The 20,887-nt window shown below is 38.2% G+C and overlaps 1 protein-coding gene across 7 annotated transcripts in view; it reads right to left on the reverse strand.

Annotated features, from left to right (window-relative positions):
• Positions 1 to 20,887, reverse strand: part of PLD1 (phospholipase D1) — a 198,189-nt gene that overhangs the window by 75,510 nt on the left and 101,792 nt on the right. For all 7 annotated transcript variants that reach the window (XM_044251797.1, XM_044251795.1, XM_044251796.1 and 4 more), the window contains 4 exons: positions 17,845 to 17,997; positions 16,627 to 16,776; positions 15,859 to 15,942; positions 694 to 775 (listed from right to left, as the gene is read on the reverse strand). In XM_044251797.1, coding sequence (XP_044107732.1) covers positions 694 to 775; positions 15,859 to 15,942; positions 16,627 to 16,776; positions 17,845 to 17,997 — 469 coding nt within the window. The remainder of the gene's footprint in view (positions 1 to 693; positions 776 to 15,858; positions 15,943 to 16,626; positions 16,777 to 17,844; positions 17,998 to 20,887) is intronic.

Consider the following 20,887-nt stretch of genomic DNA (forward strand, 5'->3'; position numbering starts at 1 on the left):
AATACAGATCTATTCTAATTCAACTTTGTTTAACATGGTTGAGAGACAACTACATAATAGCAAGCATTAGATATATGGATGTAAAGTAATTATTTGTGAGCTTATACTGCTTCAGTTACTGACTTTTTAGACCAAAAACAATACACTCAGTGTTCACCCAGAATCTACACAGTCAACTGGAGAGGAAATAATTTCCCATTTTTACCACGAACTGTCCCCAAGCTGGGACCAAAGCAACAACCAATTCTTAATGTCCTTCCTCTTCGATGCTCTTCTACATTAGCTTGGCCCCAACTGACTGAAATAATTCTCTTCATGACTTTATCTTTTGCTCAAATGGCAGAATAATGAATAGAATAAAATGCTGCATTTCATTTCACCCTTTATTATTCCATAATAAAACCTTGTTAGAGGGGTTTTTTTTGCCTATAAAATTAACTGCCTATAACTGATGAAAAATCAGAAATTAGAGTTCCTAATATAATTCATGCTGTGAATTAGGCTAAAATATTTATGTCGTCTAGGGTAACAGGGAAAAACCAGAATGAAAAAAACTTGAAAATAAGTATTCTACTTCGGTCAAACTCTAAAGAAAAATGTTGTCCTTATGTGTGAAGGGCTTTGAAAAAGAAAGACATTTCAGAGACAACAAACATTTTAAAAATTATATCGGCATATGTTTAGAATACGCACTGCTTTTCGTTTGAGAATGCAGTCCAACCTCCAACGATTTCCTTCAACCACCGGGCGTTTCAGGAAGATTTCTGGACTCAACCTGAAACCACAAAAGCAAGGGTTTAAGAAACTAAAACAAAAAATAAAGTTCCGATTGTGTCGTAGGAAACAAAGGCAATTTTAGCCCAAACGCCATCACCCACCTCCAGTGTGGCAGGTCATTCAAAGTTCTGCTATGAGTTCACATATAACTTCACCTGGGAACATGAGCCATAAAAAAGGAAAAAAAAAAGCCTTCTGGCTTTCTCTCATGTACAGATATATAACATATGTGGATACTGTTGACGGCCTGGCCAACAGCCATTCTCCAGCTTCTTTCTTCGGTTGGAACCTCAACCTAACTCCCACTCTACCCTGTGAATATTCTACAAGACTTGCTTCCCCAGACTCCTATGGGCCCAGAGCACGATGTGACCCAATCCTGGACAATAAGACATACTAGAAGGCACACGTGGGATTAATGGGCAAGTATTTCCTCTTTGATTTCTGCCACACACACACACACACACACACACACACACAACAGGGAAAGTAGCAGTAGGACAGATGTTGCATGCGGATCTGATTTTTACATCATATCCAATATGGACAGCCATATTGAAATTCCAAGGGGAAGACAGAACTCTGAAATCACTAGACTATTTCACCAGCTTCAGGACTGCCTAACTTCGGCTTTCTTACTAAATGAGACCAATAAATTCTCACTCTTGAAGCCACACTTGGTTGAGCGTTCTGTTCATCCAAACCAAGAGTATTCTAACTGACAAACATAAACCCTGACTTCCTATACCAGCAAGTGGTGTCCACAGGACTCCAGGGCTTTCTGAGCCGGGAAGAAGGCAGGCTTGCTGATAGAGATTTTTGCAATCTAAGAATGAATCCCTGGGCTCTTCTCTTTAGTGCCATAGGCAGCTAAGAGTACAGTACAGTCATTTTTTTCCCCTTTGGGGTTGAGCTCTAAAGTCAGTATCTGAGTTAAACCTGTATGTGATGTAACTCCTCTATAACGAGGAAAAACAAACAAACAAAATGAAAAACAAAGAAAATTGTATGGCATCTGAGTGGCTGAGTTGGTTAAGCGGCCGACTCGATTTCAGCTCAGGTCATGATCTCAGGGTTGTGAGATCCAGCCCTGCCTCTCAGTGCTCAGCGGGGAGTCTGCTTGAGATTCTCTATCTCTCTCTCTGCCCCTGCCTCCTGTGCGCTCTCTCTCTCTAAAATAAATAAATCTTAAAAAAAAAAAAAGGAAGAAAGAAAGACAAGAAAACCTTATCTGCTGAAATGCCAGACTTAGAAGAGCAAGAATAGACTGTATGAGGATTAAAACCTGTAGAATTCTGGACTGGATACTGCCTTGCTAGGGAGTCCTCCAAGCACGTCAGACCAGCAGGGTTTCAAAGAGCTAAAGAAATTTTCCAAAACCTTTTCATGCTCTATTTCATTCTATTAAAGAAAAATAAAACCACAAAGATAAAGGACCTAAAGGAAACACATACTGGAGAACATAAATAAGGAAATAGGCAAATAGTGAGGTGTATGCAGTATAAATACTTATATATTTAGAGTACGAAAGTGACACAAAGGTAATCTATGTCCAAACAAAGAAACAAAAATGCAGCAACTGATAACCAAGGATCGAAAATGAATTAAAAAGATGTTTGTTTTAGGTAGAAAAAATGCATTGCTGTACAACACAATGTGTGTTCGCTGAAGGTGAGAGATATCCAATAATATATAGATACTTGCAATTTTTTAAAGATTTATTTATTTGAGAGAGAGAGAGTGCTGTAGAAGGGGGCAGGGCAACAGGAGAGGGAAAGAATCCTCTAGCAGACTCCCCACTGAGTGCAGAGCCCCACATGGGGCTTGATTTCAACCCTGAGATCATGACCTGAGCCAAAATCAAAAGTCGGACCCTCAAATGACTGAGTCATCCAGGTGCCCCTTGTAACTTTCTGATGTACACATTAATTGGAAAGTCAGAAATCTTCCATTTGGGGGGCAATTTTAATGCTATACTGGGCAATTAATTCTTTATCATTCTTTATTTAATCTATGAGCACTGTGTACACTGGGTGAGGAATGTTCTATTAGATACTTTGGAGTATCTTAAGATTAACTCTCAAGGAACCCTCAGTTTTAAGGATAATGCATAAAAAGGTAAAAGACCAAAATTCATGCTTTAAACCAAGTATAAACAATGGTCTCACTGGCAAAAAGAAAGTAGCTATTAGAGTTATGACTCACGAGCATCGTATCAGGATCTTCACTAAGCAACTATTAGATAAGCGAAGTTCCAAAGAACTGTATAATAACCACATGTCATTGACTCTAGGACACTAATAATTGTGAGATGCATCCTTACCATTTGTACCACTGAGAAAGAAAAAAGTATGACAAGTATAGATGTGAGATGAACATAGTGTAAGATGAACCTGATTTCAGAGATGTGAACATGTACTTCTACACCAATGTTCCTCTTAGAAGATTTTAAAGGCACTGGGGGGTGCCCAGATGGCTCAATTGGTTAAGTGTCTGCCTTCGGCTCAGGTCATGATCCCAGCTTCCTGGGATCGAGCCCCGCATTGGGCTCTCTGCTCCGCGGGAAGCCTGCTTCTCCTTCACCCACTCCCCCTGCTTGTGTTCCCTCTCTCACTGTGTCTCTCTCTCTGTCAAATAAATAAATGAAATCTTAAAAAAAGAAAAAAGTAGACTTTATAGCTTCCAATGCTTCTATCAGAAAGACCGTGTTTAAAACCAGGGATCAGAGCATCCATCTTAAGAATAAGAAAAGAGAGGGGCATCTGGCTGGCTCATTTGGAAGAGCATGTGATTCTTGATCTCAGGGTCACAAGTTCCAGCCTCACACGGGGTGGAGCAATTACTAAAAATAAATAAATAAATAAATAAATAAATAAATAAATAAAAATAAGGAAACAAATTAAACCTGAAGAAGGAAGAGAATAATAGACAAGCGTAGAACTCAATGGAGTCTAAAACAGAAAAATATGGAAAACTCAATGAAACTGGGACAGCTGGGTGGCTCAGTCCGTTAAGTGTCTGCCTTCAGCTCAGGTCATGATTCCAGGGTCCTGAGATCCAGCCTCTAGATAGGCTCCCTGCTCCGCAGGTATCTGCTTCTCCCCCTCCCTCTGACCGCACTCTTGTGCTCTCACGATCTCTCTCTCACTCTCTCTCTCAAACAAATAAAATCTTTTTTTTTTAAGATTTTATTTATTTATTTGACAGAGAGAGATCACAAGTAGACAGAGAGGCAGGCAGAGAGAGGGGCAGGGTAGCAGGCCCCCTGCTGAGCAGAGAGCCCGATGCGGGACCTGATCCCAGGACCCTGAGATCATGACCTGAGCCAAAGGCAGCGGCTTAACCCATTGAGCCACCCAGGCGCCCCTCAAACAAATAAAATCTTAAAAAAAAAAAAAAAACAGTGAAACTAAAAGCTAATTTTTAAAAAAGATTAATAAGACTGAGGACAAACTTCTAGCTAGATTAAAAAAAGAAAAAAGGGACGTTCACAATTTTAGATTCTTCATGTAAATGGAATCATGTAGTATTTGTTCCTCTCTGTCTTGCTTATTTCACTTAGTATCATGTGCTACAGGTTCATCCACGTTATTGCAAAAGGCAGGTTTTCTTCTTTCTTAAGGCTGAACAATATTCCAGTGAATATAAATATGACACTTTCTTTATCTATTGTCTCTCAAAGGACGTTTAGGTTGCTTCCATGTCTTGGCTATGTTGAATAATGCTGCAATAAACACAACAATGCATTTATTTCTTCAAGATCTTGATTCAGTTCCTTTAATTCTATGTCCAGAAGTGGGATTGCTGGGTCATATGGCAATTTTATTTTTCATGTTTTGAGAACCTTCCTCCTGTTCTCCACTGTGGCTGCACCAATGTATATTCCCATAACAAGGGTTGCATCTACACTCTGCAATTAAGTATTTATCATCCTTTATTCAACCTACAAGCACGGTGTACCCTGTATGCAGAGCAGTCTATTAGGAATTTTGGAGGATCTTAAAATAGCTCTCAAGAGGTCCTCAATTTTAAGAATAATGCATTAAAAAGATAAAAGACCAATATTCGTAAGTGGTGGTTACCAAGGCCTGGGAAGAGGAGGAAATAAGGTCTTGGTCAAAGGGTACAAAGTTCCAGTTAGGTTAAGATAAATAAGCCCTAGAGATCCACTGGAGAGCACAGTGCCCATACTTAACAATGTTATATAGCAAACTTAAATATTTGCTAAAGGGCAGATCTTAAGTGTTCTTATTACAAAAACTAAAAACAAATAAAGAAGATGGGAGGAAACTTCCGGAGGTGATGGATATGTTTATGGCACTGATTATGGTGACAGTTTCACAGGTGGATGCTTATCTCTAAACTCATAAAGTTGTATATGTTAAATATGTTCAGCTCTTCTGTCTGGCAAGCATACATCAATAAAGTGTATGGTTTTAAAAAAGGTGACTAAACACCTGGACATTAAAAATATATCATATATTCACAGATGGAGAAATATGCAATTTTTATATATGCTATTATATGTCAGATTTTTATAATAAGTGTATGCATATATACAAGGATTGGAAGATTAAAAAATAAAAATTTTGTTGACTTAAAGAAAAAGGAAAAGCACAAGTTATTGATATTAAAAAATGAATGAAAGACAAAAAAATCACTACAAATCCTGCAGACATTAAAATGATATTAAATAGATAACAAGGAAATATTAGAAATAATCTTATAAGAATATGATAGTTTCGATAAAATGGACAATATCCTTGAAAGAAATGAGCTACCAAGACGATAGTAAAAGAAACCAAAACTTTAGTCCTATGTCTATTAAAAATTGAATTCAGAATTTGAAAAACACCACAACTTATAAGAAGGATAACAGATGATGACATAGTGAGGTTATCCTAAGAATGCAAGGTTCCTTTAAAAGTTGAAAAATCAATCAATACAATTCACCACATTAACAGAAAAACAACAACAACAACAACAAAAAAAAAACGATCAATTCAATGGATACAGAAAAAGTTTTGACAAAATTCAATACCATTCATAACAAAAACTCTCAAATCATAGGTATAGGCAGAAAGGAATTTCCTCAACATAATGAAAGGCACCTATAAGAAATCTAACTAAAGGGGCGCCTGGGTGGCTCAGTGGGTTTGACCTCTGCCTTCTGCTCAGGTCATGATCCCAAGATCCCAGCACATCAGGCTCTCTGATCAACGAGGAGCCTGCTTCCCCCTCTGTCTCTGCCTGCTTCTCTGCCTACTTGTGATCTCTCTCTGTGTCAAATAAATAAATAAAATCTTAAAAAAAAAAAGTAACCTAACTAAAGTGTAATACAACAAACTGAATGCTGAAAACATGAGATTTCTCCCAACACTGAGAACAGGGCATAGACATCCATTCTCATCACTGCTGTTCAGCACTTTACTGATGGTCCCAGCCAAAATAATAGGACAATAACATAAAATAGAAGGTATACAGATTAGGAAGGGAAAAGCAAAACTGTCATTATTCACACATCACGCGATCATCTATGGAGAAAACTCGAAGTCATCTACAATGAAGCTACTAGTACTAATAAGCGAACTGAGCAAAGCTGCAGTATGTAAGCTCAATATTAAAAAATCAGTTGTATTTCTATACAGCAGCAGTGAAAAATCAGAACATAAAGTTTTAAAAAATACTATTTACAGTAACATTAAAAAAATATTATGTGATAAATAACAAAACGTAGGCAAGACCTATAGAGTAGCACTCCCTTATCTGTGGGGCATGTATTCCAAGACCCTTAGTGGAGGCCTGAAACTGCAGATAGTACCAAACCTTGTATGACTATCTTACATATACTCTGTTTTCCCCCATACACACATTCCAATGATAAAGTTTAATTTACAAATTAGGGACAGGAGGAGATAAACAATACTAATAAAATAGAGCAACTATAATAATAATTGTAATAAAACTGTAATAAAAATAAAATAAAATTATAAATAAAACTGTAATTTATTTTAGGTGAATGCGGTCTCTCTCTCCCAAAATATCTTATTATACCGTAGTCACCCTTCTTCTTGTGATAATGGGAGATGATAAAATGCCTACAGGATAAGATAAAGTGAGATGAATGATGTAGGCATTGTGATGTAGCTTTAGGCAGACGACTACTCACCCTCTGACAACGGGTCAGAAGGAGGATTGTCTGCTTCCAGACTGCGGTTGACCTCGGCTAACTGACACTAAAGAAAGCAAAACCATACTTGAAGTGGGACTATTGTGTATGTAAAGTATAAAACATTGCTGAAAAAAATCAAGTAAGATCTAAATAAATGGAGAGATATATGGTGTTCATGAATTCAGGAAGAACACAGTTTAATGTACCATCTAACCAATGGGGACTTTACCATTTTCCCCCATCTGAATCATCAGCCTGAAGGGAGAACCTAGCAACAGGCATTGGCACAGGTAGAGAGAACTCAGGTAGAACTCCTCTGCTTCAGGCTTGAGAAGAAAGAATGGTATCTTCTGGCAGTGATGGGGTGGCAGCAAGGAGCTCACAGGCACCAGAAACACTGAGTGATTGGAACTTTGATCTCCCAACTAGAAGAACTGTGGTTCCGAGAGGACACTGTAAATATTTATTGCTTGGCTCTGGACACAAACATCATTGCAGAAAGCACATAGCAGAGTGGGGAGAATAAAGCACCACATTTCTAGTTAGAGGACTGAAAAAAACAAAACAAAACAAAAAAACTACACGAAACCCAAAAGTAGTGGAGAGATCATGGAGAAAGCAGAGCTCAGGAAAGCAACCCTATAAAGTTGTTTATGAACTTCTAGCTCACTCCCATGCTGCCCGTGCATGGATTTGATCCTAAACATTGTATCAAAGTTTGAGAACTGATCTAAGGATTAGACTACTACCAAGGGATGAAAAAACATTCACCATGCAAATGGAAGTGAAAACAAACAAACAAAATAAGCCAGAGTAGCAGTCCTTATATCAGACAAAATAGACTTTAAAATAAAGACTACAGTAAGGAACAAAGAAGGGCAATACATAACAATAAAGGGATCACCAGTTTGAATTAGTAATCAAAAAACTACTAAGAAATGAACATCCAGGACTAGAAGGATTCACAAGTAAACTTTACCAAACATTAAAAAAAGACATTAAAAAAAAAAAGTAAAAAAAAAAAAAAAAAGACGTAATATCTATTCTCTTCAAACTATTTCCAAAAATAGAAGAGGAAGGAAAGCTTTCAAATATATTCTATGAGGCCAGGATTACCCTGATACCAAAACCAGACAAAAGACACCACTAAAAAAGAGAACTGGAAGCCAATATCCCTAAAGAAGAGAGGTGCAAAAATCCTCAACAAAATATTAATAAACCAAATCTAACAATACATTACAAAAAATCATTTGCCATAATGACTTATTCCAAGGATGCAAGGATGGATCAATATTTGCAATCAATTATCATTATACACCACATTAACAAGAGAAGAGATAAAAACCATATGGTCATTTCAATAGATTCAGGAAAGCATCTGACAAGATTCAATATTAATTCTTGATAAAAACTGTCAACAAAGTAGGTTTAGATGGAACACACCTCAACATAATAAAGGCCATCTATGAAAAACCCACAACTAACATCAAACTCAATGGCAAAAAACTGAGAGCTTTTCCTTTAAGATCAGGAACAACATAAATATGTCTCCTCTCACTACTTTTATTAAACATAGACTGGCACTCCTAGCCTCAGCAATCAGACAAGAAAACAAAATAGAAGGCAAAAAAATCCGTAAAGATGTAAAATATTTACTACTTGCAGATGACAAGATACTATAAATAGAAAACCCTACAGACTCCATTAAAAAACTACTAGAACTGATAAAACGAATTCCATCAAGTCACAGCATACAAAATCAATGTACAGAAATCTGGTGCATTTCTATACACTAATAACGAAGCAGTAGAAAGAGAAATTAAGAAAACAATTCCATTTACAACTGCACCAAAAATAATAAAACACCGAGGAATAAATTGAATCAAAGAGGTGAAAGAAGGGCACCTGGGTGGCTCAGTGGGTTAAGCCGCTGCCTTCGGCTCAGGTCATGATCTCAGGGTCCTGGGAACCCCGCATCAGGCTCTCTGTTCAGCGGGGAGCCTGCTTCCTCCTCTCCCTCTCTCTCTCTCTCTGCCTGCCTCTCTGCCTACTTGTGATCTCTCACTGTCAAATAAATAAATAAAATCTTTAAAAAAAAAAGAGAGGTGAAAGGTTTGTACTCTGAAAACTATAAAACATCAGTAAGAGAAATTCCAAAATGACACAAAGAAATGGAAATACATACCATACTCATGGATTGGAAGATCAAATATTGTTAAAAAGTCTACACTACCCTAAGATTTAATGTAATGTGTCAAAATATCATCAGCATTTTTCACAGAGCTAGAACAAACAATCCTAAAATTTGTATGGAACCACAAAAGACCCCAAATAGCTAAAGCAACACTGAAAAGGGAAAACGAAACTAGAAATATCACAATTCCCAACCTCAAGTTATAAAGCTGTAGTAATCAAAACAGTATGGTACTGGCACAAAAACAGACACATAGATCAAGAGAAGATGACCCAGAAATAAACCCAGAATTTTATGGTCAGTTAATATCTGACAAAGCAGAAAAGAATATGCAATGGGAAAAAGACAGTCTCTTTAACAAATGGTGCTGGGAAAAGTGGGCAACTACATGCTAAAGAATGAAACTGGACCACTTTCCTACACCAAAACAAAAACAAAAACAAAAAAACCCAACAACCTCAAAATGGATTAAAGACCTAAATGTGAGACCCAAAACCATAAAAATCATAGAAGAAAACAAAGGTAGTAAATTATTTAACATTGGCCCTAGCAACATTTTTCTAGCTAGGTCTCCTGAGGCAAGGGAAATAAAAACAAAAAAAAACCCTACTGTGACTACCTCAAAATAAAAAGTTTCTGCAACTGGTCTTAATCCACACCAGCAGGTGGAGCTGCAGTTACAGTTAACGGCAGCTCCCCACCGAGGCCCTGCAGGAAGGCAGGTGTTTGTATTTCATACTGTTGCACCTAATCCAGAGCTCCTTACAGGTACAGACACAGCAGGTGTAACAGTTGTGCTAATTACATGTACCTTTTAAGACTGAGAACTTCTAGTTGGGTATTACGTAAATAATGAATAAACCAAGACAGAATGAAGGGAAAATCTGCCAGTGAAACCAGACTAAAGAGTATTTTGGGCCAAAGGAAGATTTTGCTACCTAATCCTTGAGTCACGAGATTTCACATTATTTGGGAAGATAAAACAGAAAAACTGGAAGATGTAGAGAGAAGTAATCCAAATCTACAGTCACTTCTTTCAACAGATGCATTACCTTCAGCATCAAAGGGATAGTCCATGTAGGAAAATTCACTAAAGGGCATTTTAGAATCCCATATGATCTCCATGTGACAACCTGCCTTCCTTTTTGTACAAATTAAGCTATTAAAATACACACAGCTGTTTCCCTGAAATTCCATAAGAACACAGTCAAGACACAATAAAGAATTTCTTTAAAAAAAAATCCTATTGAAAGTTTATAAAAAAAAAACAGTATTTGGGTAAATTGTGAAATGTAAATACAACTATTTTTAAGTAAGAAACAATCAAAACAAAACAAAAACCCTAAAAGGCAACCTACTGAATGGGAGAAGATATTTACATATGATATATCTGATGATAAGTGTTTATTTAAAATATATAAAGAACTGATATAACTCAATACCCATAAAGCTAATAATCTGATTTAAAAATGGGCAGAAGACATGAACAGACATTTCTCCAAAGAAGACATACAAAAGACCAACAGACACATGAAAATATGTTCAACATCATTCAACATCAGGGAAATGCAAATCAAAACTATAATGAGATATTACCTCACACTGGTCAAAATGGCTAAAATAAAAAGCCCAAGAGATAACAAGTGTTAACAAGGATTTGGAGAAACAGAAACCCTCAAGCACTGTTGGTGGGAATGCAAACTGGTATAGACACGGTGGAAAACAGAATGGAAATTTCTCAAAAACTTAAAAATATAACTATCCTACAATCTAGTAATCACAGTACTGGGTATTTCCCAAAGGATACAAAAATACTAACTCAAACAGATCCATGCACTCCCATGTTTATAACAGCATAATTTACAACAGACAAATTATGGAAGCATTCCAAGTGTCCATTGATAGATAAATGGATAAAGGAGGGGTGTGTGTTTGTGTGTATATTATTCAGTTGTAAAAAAGAATGAAATCTTGCCATTGGCAACAACATGGATGAAGCTACAGAGTATAATCCTAAGTGAAATAAGTCAGTCAGAGAAAGCCAACTATCATAATTTGAATTATCACTCATAATTTGAATTTAAAAAACAAAACAGACCAACAAGGGGGGAAAAGAGAGAAACCAAGAAACAGACTATTTTTTTTTTCTTAAAGGAAAGGGAACTTTTTTTTTTCTATTTTTTTAAAGAGAGATGGGGGAGAAGCAGAGGGAGAGGAAGAGAAAAATGATCTCAAGCAGGCTCCATGCTCAGTGCAGAGCCTGATTCAGGGATCTACCTCATAACCCTGAGATCATGACCTGAGCTGATATCGAGAGTCAGACACTCAAATGACTAAGCTCCCCAGGCGCCTCCCAAGAAACAGTCTCCTAACTAAAACAGAGAAAAAACTAACTGATGGTCCCCAGGAGGGGAATGGGTAAACAGGTGTCAGGGATTCAAGAGCACAGAGTAATGCAGAGATTAAAGCCATTTTCACCTGAAACTAATAAAACACTGTTAACTACACTGGAATTAAAATGAATAATTTTTTTTCAAAATGAAAAATCTCTTTTTAAAAATTATTTAGTTTTACCGCTCCTGTCTATTTCTGACACAGTTAACGCACCGGCTGGGCACAGAGGCTGTGGCGGAGGACCCCACCTGCACCCCCAGCCCTGACGGACAGGATAAAGAGGCAACTGTGGCGAGCATCAGCACGCTTGCTGCCCACCTGCTGGCTGCCCACTGGTAATCAGAGCTGCCCAAGCAAGAGGAGATTTGAGCTGAGCCACTGGATCTGCCCTAAGAGCCATTAGCAATTTGACAATGGAGCTTGTACCCACATGTCGGTGTCGGACCTCGTTTTTGGACATATTCCCGTGAATGCTGGACAGCTGATTCAGAGGGGACTTGAAATAGTACCAAGCACAGAGAAGGCATAAAACGAGTGTTCCTCTGGTCAATCCACGTAAACCACGTAAACCAGTGAAGAATGCTCTTGCTCATCTTTGTATAGAAACTACCTGTTAGGACACCTTCAACATCCAACTGGAATTTACTTCTCACTTTAGTTTTCAGACAGTCTGGGCTGTTGAATGGGTCATTATCTCTTCTATACCTTGACGGCCTACCTCAGGATTTACCTCTTCAGAACATTTCTCCAAGCCAAATCTACCCAAATCTGATTACTAATTTATCTGGTACCTCAAAACAGGTCAGTCTGTACTTAGAGAATTTCAGATCTAAGAGGAACTGGAGGGGTGCCTGGGTGGCTCAGTCAGTTAAGTGTCTGCCTTCGGCTCAGGTCATAATCCCATGGTCTTGGGATCGAACCCCATATTGGGCTTTGCACTCAGTGGGGGAGGCAGCTTGTCTCTTTGCCCGTCTCCCCATTCGTGTACACACACACACAGTCTCTCTCTCACTCTGTCAAATAAATAAATAAAATCTTTAAAAAATAAATACATTAAAGGAACTTCAGACACCATGTCCTGCGGCCGGCCCTCTCTGAAAGGCAGCTCCGGGATCCAGGGGTTCTAGAGCAGACACACCTGGGTCCCAGCCAGCACTGGCTCCTGTCAGCTGCCTGACTGGGGGCAGTTTCCTCACCCACCTCCTGAGCCTCACTCTTCACAACTATAACACGGCTTCTGGCCCTTGTAAGAATTTAACAAATCATAGCTGTTACCATCAATGTTACTTTGTGCCGTAGAAACCACTTGCCCTAAGGCTGTAAGAGTTAGGTCCCTAAGGTGTTCGGAGCAAAGGCCCTCACCATTTCTCTCCTGCACTACAACAACAGCTTGCCAAGTGGGCTCTACAACCAGGGATTAATTCCTCTTCTACACTATTACCAGAATGTTCCCTTTTAGAAAACAAATCTGATTGAAATCCCCATGCTTAAGAATGGTCAGTGGTTCCCAGTGACCACAGTAGAAAGAGTAAACTGCTTAGCAGCTCCCCCGCTGCCCTTCACGGTCTCCCCCGGCCCCTTCAGGGCCATCTCCACCCACCATCCCCAGGGATGTTGTGCTTCAGCTCTCCACAACCTCCCCCCTCCTCCCAAGTTGCTGTGCCCTCTCACACTTCCGTGCCTAGGTCCCGGCTATCCCTCTGCTGAAAGCATTCACCTGTCTTCATCTGGCCAACTCCATCACCAAGCCCCAGGCCAGCCTTCTCTTTCTAGAAGCTTCCACGGCTCCGGCTCCCTAGGCTCAGTCATTGCCCCGCCTCTGGGCTCCTCCTTCCTTACAGCCTTCCACTATCTTCATCCTCATCACTCACTTCTCCCCAGTCTGTGATTTTCCCTCTGACTTCCTGACTCTCTCTTGTTCTGGGGGAGGGGCTGCTTCTCAGGCATCTTCATACACACAGGGCCCCGTTCAGCACCTGTCCCAGGGTGAGCGCTCGCTAAAGAGCTCTGGAATGAAGGACTAAGTGAACAAGTGAGTGGATGGGTGATTAAATGAATTAAAGAACTAGAAGCTTCCAGGTTGTTTCTCATTTCACTATATCCATCTTATCCACCTTTGTTTGCACACTAATTATTTAATAAATTTATTACTACAGTTTTCACTTAAACATTTGATATCTCTTGAATTAGATTAGAAGCTTCTTTTTTTTTTTTTAAAGATTTTATTTATTTATTTGACAGACAGAGATCACAAGTAGCAGAGAGACAGGCAGAGAGAGAGAGAGGAAGGGAAGCAGGCTCCCCACTGAGCGGAGAGCCCAACGCGGGGCTCGATCCCTGGACCCCGAGATCATGACCTGAGCCGAAGGCAGAGGCTTCAACCCACTGAGCCACCCAGGCACCCCAGATTAGAAGCTTCTAAAGGACAAGTTCGTCTTCCAAACTATACTCAGTATACCAATACGGGACATGCCAGTTTTGGTTAAGTTTCTGAATGCTCTCTTTTGCAATATACCTGCATGGCAAGAATTTTCTTCAGTTCTTACAAGGGAAGTTACAATGAAGGCTTCATTTCAAAGGGAGTGTGGTAATAAGATGTTATCCTAGACAGTCATAGAAACGGAATAACCTGGTTTATTTTCTTTCCAATAGCAGAAAACAGGTTCCTTCTCCTTAGATGTTTAAATAGAAACCTGTATTTTAGTGTTCAGAACCTTCAAAAGAGATATTTTCTTGCATAAAACATGAAAACATGGGCTCAATGGAAAAATATCTTCAGTCTCTCTCGTGTCTTCATCAAACTTTCCAAAATATTATCTAAAGAAATATAGTACTACGTTAAGCTTAAATTTATTCTCGTAAGTGTTTATAAAGTATTCAACCAAAGAAATAGCTCCTAAGTATGAAACTTATTTTTATTCCTGGTAACTGAGTGCAGAGACAAATGTGACAATAAAGGCCAACATTTACTCCTCCATACACATGAGAATAAACAGGTTCACAGGCAGGTTGACCATCGCACACCTTGTCTATCGACCCTAGATCAACTGTTCTCAACCAAGAAGGACTCTGCCCTCCAGGGGACATTTGGCAATGTCAGAAGACATGACTGTAACCAGGAACTTGCTACTGGCCCCTAGTCGAGAGCCAGACATGCTGATGGTGCTAAACCTTCCCCAACATACAGAACAACCTCCCATAACAAAGAATTATCTGGCTGAGGGGCGCCCGGGTGGCTCAGTCAGTTAAGCAGCTGACTTCGGCTCAGATCATGATCCCAGGATCCTGGGATCGAGCCCCACATCAGGCTCCTTGCTCACCGGGGAGCCTGTTTCTCCCTCTCCCTCTCTGTGTGTGCTTTCTTTTCCTCTCTCTCTCTCTCTCTCTCTCTGTGTGTGTGTGTGTGTGTGTGTGTGTGTCTCAAATAAATAAATATATAAAATCTTTTAAAAAAATTGTCTGGCTCAAAATGTCAATAGTCCATGATTGGGAAAGCATGCTCTACAAGGACAGATTTCCATATCACTAAGGCAAAATAGTAGAAGAGGATGAGTTCATATTCCTAATGACTCTCCCCTTTCCCCAAACTGCAGAATTAGGAGGAAATAAATTATAATATTGTCACAGTTTATACATGAGATAGCATTTGAAAGGAAACAAGATAGGGAAAAATAAGGAGCATTTCAGCAACTGAATTCTTAGAAGGAAGACACATTTTAGACACGTTCATTTCTCCTGTAGTCAATTTTGGCATCTGCAACTGGTTTTAACTGTCCAGGCAGATGGGTAAGTGGAACTGAAGTCAGTCTATAAAACCTACACCAAGGGACACCTGGGGGGCTCAGCTGGTTAAGCCGCTGCCTTTGGCTCAGATCATAATTCCAGTGTCCAGGGGCGGAGCCCCACATGGGTCTCCTTGCTCAGTGGGGAGCCCGCTTCTTCCTCTGCCTGCAGCTCCCCCTCCTTGTGCTCTCTGCCTCTGAAAAATAGATAACATCTAGAAAGACAGAAAAGAAAAGAGAAGAGAAGAGAAAAGAAAAGAAAGAAAGAGGAGGGAGGGAACGGGTGAGGGGGGTGGACAGAAGGGAGGAAGACAAAAACAAAATTGTTTAAGCTAAATATTTTAAGGATATACTTGGAGTTCAAGTTTTTTGAAAAGATGTTTCACTGAAGGCTATTATAGTTAACTGTTGAGACTTCAGCCAAACCATCTACGGGTACTGCTGGTTTTCATAAGGTACGATTCTGGAACAGCACAACACCGATTTACATTTCCAATCGTAGAAACCTCCCAGCACAATCCCCATGCATAAATACTAACCACCAATCCGTGATAAAAATCTCTTCTTCTGCTTCTTCCATAGCATTTGCCACATCTTCAAAATACCCTTTGGCATTAACGTACCTGAAAGACAAACGTTTTTGTTTCATTTTTTTTTTTTAATGAAAAGAAAAAGATCTTACGGTAAAATAAAAGATAAAAGCCACTGCCTGAGTCACTACAAAGCCATCATTTTACTTTGTAAAACTGAAGACCAAGGACTGAAAATCCCATCTTCCATCCGCCATGCAGGAAGTACAGTAAGGAGACAGAAGGAAGCGACTGGATTCTGCTGAGAGAACAACAAGTTGGTCTCATCATCATGAGTCAGATGAATTCCCTCATCCTGTTGAACTCACACCATGGTTTGTCTGGGACTGAAGACAGACCAATTTCCAAATCATGGGTAGAAAAACATGCAAAGCATTTTATTTAAAAGAAATACCTAGCAAATAAATTCTTATTCTTTAATTACAGCTAATAACTTAAATAAACATTCCATCTGTATCACTAAAAATGGAAAAGTTAGCTTTTAAAATCAAACTTCAAAATCTAAAGCTAGCTATTGAGTGCTCACTGTGAAAATCTTAAATACAAAAATTGGATAACTAATCTACAATGAGGTAGTCCTCTAAAGAAAGGCCCTTGTCAAGTATAAGGCAGAATATATTTCCACAGCTTTGAAAACTGCTTCCAGATAAATTTAGGCCTGCTATAACAACAGATACTATGACTATAAGAAATAGTCTTAGAGCAAAACAATCTTACCATTTAGCTAAAGTATTCTCTTGGATAGCAGCGTATGACCCAAATCGATGATCTTTGAGAAAGTTGGTGCCGTGTTTCTGGATGAATTCTTCTATAGCCCCTCCCCACCACCGAGCATGTCTATAGCTGTTGCATTTTAAAATAAGTGTCCTTCAAAAAAAAAAGCAAAGTGTGGGGAAAAAAGTGATCATTCTGTGTTCTGTTTCTTTAAAAAAATTTAACAATTAAGCTTGTGCCATTTTGTTTTGGTATTGCAGCAAACATAGGTTGAAAATTTTAAGCAAAGAACATCTTATTTATATCAAAAAAGCAGACTCCTGAACATTTTGGGCAGGATTTTAAACTATATTCAATATAGCAAAAATAAATTTTCAGGTTATTTACTCATTCATTCATTCATTCATTCTAAAATGTGTAAACGTACTTACTATGACTAGAACTATAGTAGGCTATGAGGGAAATAATCTTAAACTTTAGGGTCTCAGAGAAGATCAGGAAGTTTAGCATCTTTTTACACACACACACACACACACATACACACAAAACACATGCCAATGTGTATTAGACAGGGTATGTGTGTGTCTGTGTGTGTAAATACATATGTATTTATGTAAGTAAATGTGTGAAAAGAAAAAAATTGTATCTGTATTCATGAGGCTGAACTTTGTAGAACCAAATGTATATATAGAGAAAAAGATACACATATTATATAAGTACAATCTTCCAGAAAAAACATTTATTAACACATACTCACTAATAAAATCTATAGTTAATGTACACTTGAGTATCCCTTCAAGATTTCATTCTTAAAATCTGTGTGCAAACAGAATTTTTGTAAATCAAATCATTGTTTATGTGTTCCTGTTAACTAAAACATATCAATTTATAAAGTAAAATTTTATTTTTTAAAAAATATGAAACTATCACTCCTTAATTTATCTGTTTGGTAAGTTGGTATTACCGAGTCATTAATTTTGTAGTAGCCATACATTTTGTTAAAACAAGCATAAATTAACACATGATTATTTATTCTGTTTCACATTGGGTATTCTATACTTAAAAATATATAGAAAGAAAAGTCATTTCATTATTTTTGGTTGAGGATGAGTTCAAAGTAACAATTTTCTAACACTTAAATTATTTTACTTTCTTCACTCAAGGTTGGGAGAGAAACTTTGTTTTTGAGAGAAATCTTTTAAAAATACTTGAAATTTCTACCTTGAAAGATTATCAATTCGGAGACCATATTTGGTCTCTGTCTCCTTCTTCCCCACCTTAATCTTGAATTCTTTATCGACCAGCAGGACAAAGGCAATGGCACCACTGTCTGGTTTCATGTATAGCAAAAATGAATCTTTCACTATCAGCCACCTGTAAGAAGGTAATAAATATTTTTAGACTTGATTACGGAAACAAAAAGAAGAATAAATTAAGACAAGTAAACACTCTAACAGATTGTAGATATTTTATTTTTTACATAGGAGATTTATTTTTTAAACATCACTATGCAACAATCACAATCACAAAAAACGAACAGGAGGTCTACTATGTTTTTCTAAGAAGTACTGGCACCAAGCAATTCAAAGCAATTCATTAGCTTAGTATACATTAATGGCAAAGCCTGAAAGAACGCCCCTGAAATGGGCACGTAGAGCTTGCAGGACATACAGTAGGACCCTCAGCTGTTGGAAAAGTGGAAATGCATTAGAAACATATTTGCTAAAATAAACTGTCATAAAAGAGGCAAATTAAGTCTCTTGGGAGGTAAAAATCCTCATTTAAAAACAACCCAGTAAGCATCTAATACTCCACATATTTTGTTTTTTAATTCAAATTACTTGTGGTTTTAAAGACTATTAATAAACAATGTTCAGAAGCATCTAATATTCCATATATTGTGTTCTTTAATTCAAAGTACTTGTGGTTTTGACTATTAATAAACAATGTTCAATAGGACATGATCTCTCAGAAGCATATATGTATTCAACTCAATATATATTTAGGAGTTTCATAAAGGGAACGCCTGTGTGGCTCGGTTGGTTAAGTGACTGCCTTTGACTCAGGTCATGATTCCGGAGTCCCTGGATGGAGTCCTGAATTGGGCTCACAGCATTTTGGGGAGTCTGCTTCTGCTTCTGACCTTTTCCTCTCCATCCTCTCCTATCTCTCAAATAAATTAATAAAAACTTTAAAAAGTTTCATAAAGCGAAAATACCATGATAAGCTGGATACTAGGGTAGAGGTAGCAATAGCACAGAGGTAAATGAGACATGCTCTCCAAATGGCTTACTAGGCTAGTGGGGCACAAAGAAGATACGAGAAACTGTAGGCATAATGTTTATAAGGAGGAGGGAGACCTTAGTTTGGACTAAGAGAAAGAGGTAGAGGCACTGACTCAAAAAAATGGTATCTGAGCACAGTGGCCGAGGCATATATCCCACATGGAGGGAAGAGTGGGCAAAGGCATGGAGGTATGGAAATGCTACATGTGTTGGCAGAAAGTCTGGTGAGGATGGGTCTTAGGGAATATAGTAAGGAACAATGGGCAAATGAGTATCACGTGGGGATGATGGGCAAAGGCTACACTGAGGAGGGTCTAAGGACCTTGCTCAGGATGCTGATTTTACAGCACGGAACCAGCGTTTCCTAAACTTGTTTTGCCATCAGAAGCTCTTGAGATGCTTGTTAAAAAATAATAGTTTCCCAGGCCCCACCACAGATCCATTAAAAAGGCCTGACAATCTGTGTTTTTAACAGAAACACCAGGATGCTTATTAAATAAGAGAATCCTCATGCCCCAGCAAGGAAGAGGATGAGACTATCATTGTAATTGTGTTCTAGGAAGAAAATTATGAAGGACAAAGAGGGATGAATGTAATATGGCAGGTTAGCAAGCTCCAACAATAATACAGAACAACTCTCCTTATACTTTACTGTGAATATGCCCCACATGGGTATCCTGTTAAAATGCAGATTCGGTACAGTATCACAAGGGCAATAAATGACAAGTGCTGGTGAGGATGTGGAGAAAAGGACACCCTGGTGACCTGTTGGTGGGAATGTAAATTGGTGCAGTCACTACAGAGAACCATATGGAGGTTCCTCAAAAAAATACAGAAATACCAAATGATCCAGCATTTTCGCTTTTGTAGTATTTACCTAATGAAAACAAAAACACTAATTAGAAAAGATGTACACACACCTACATTTGTTGCCACATTATTTATAATAGCTGAGATATGGAAGTAACTTATTGATGAATGGATAAAGAAAATGTGGTAGAATATTACTCAGCCAATAAAAAAAAAAGATCTTGCCATTTGCAACAACATGAATGGACCTAGAGAGGGTATTATGCTTAAGTGATACAAGTCAGACAGAAAAAGACAAATACCATATGACTTCACTTACATGTGGAATCTAATAAAACAAAAACCAACCAACCAAAGCAAAACAGAAATAGACTCATAAATATAGAGAACAAATTACTGGTTACCAGAGCAGGGACGGGTGGAAGGATGGGCATACTGGTGAAGGAGATTAAGAGGTACAAACTTCCAGTTGTAAATAAGTCACAGGGATGCAAAGTACAACATAGGGAATATAGTCAATGATATTTTAATAACTTTGCATGGCCACAGATGGTAACTATATGTATCGTAGCGAGCATTTGATAATGTACATAAATGTTGAACCACAATGCTGTACGCTGAAACTAATGTAATATCATATGCCAATCATACTTCAATGAAAAATAACAGTAATATAATAAATAATAAAAATAAAATGCAGATTCTGATGCAGTAGTTCTGGGGCAGGGACTGAGATTCTGCATTGCTCACAAGTTCATGCCCAGGCTAGCATGACCTTTGAGCAGTAAGGACATAGATAACAGGCATGACAATGACAGTGAGAAGGCAAGACCATGTGGGATTGATTTAAAATGAATTCAAGTGGCAACTGTGTCATGCTGCCTACAACACCACATAATCACATTTACTTCTGTAAATGTGTCATTGTGTCGTTATCAAGTAAGTCAGTTCATAACAATAAAACAATAGTGGGCATATTATATCACCTATCACACAAAGCCAAAGCCCATTATAGAACAGGAAAGGCTGGAACACCTGAACATAAGTAATATTGTAAATGTGACATGAGAGTCAGCATCTAAAAAAAAAAAAATCTGTCATAAATTGTTACTGAAATTGCTAACCACATTACAATCTAATGGCTTTAGAGTTTGGGATTTAACACACAC

This window comes from Neovison vison, chromosome 6 (assembly GCF_020171115.1).
Source record: "Neovison vison isolate M4711 chromosome 6, ASM_NN_V1, whole genome shotgun sequence".
NCBI lineage: Eukaryota > Metazoa > Chordata > Mammalia > Carnivora > Mustelidae > Neogale > Neogale vison.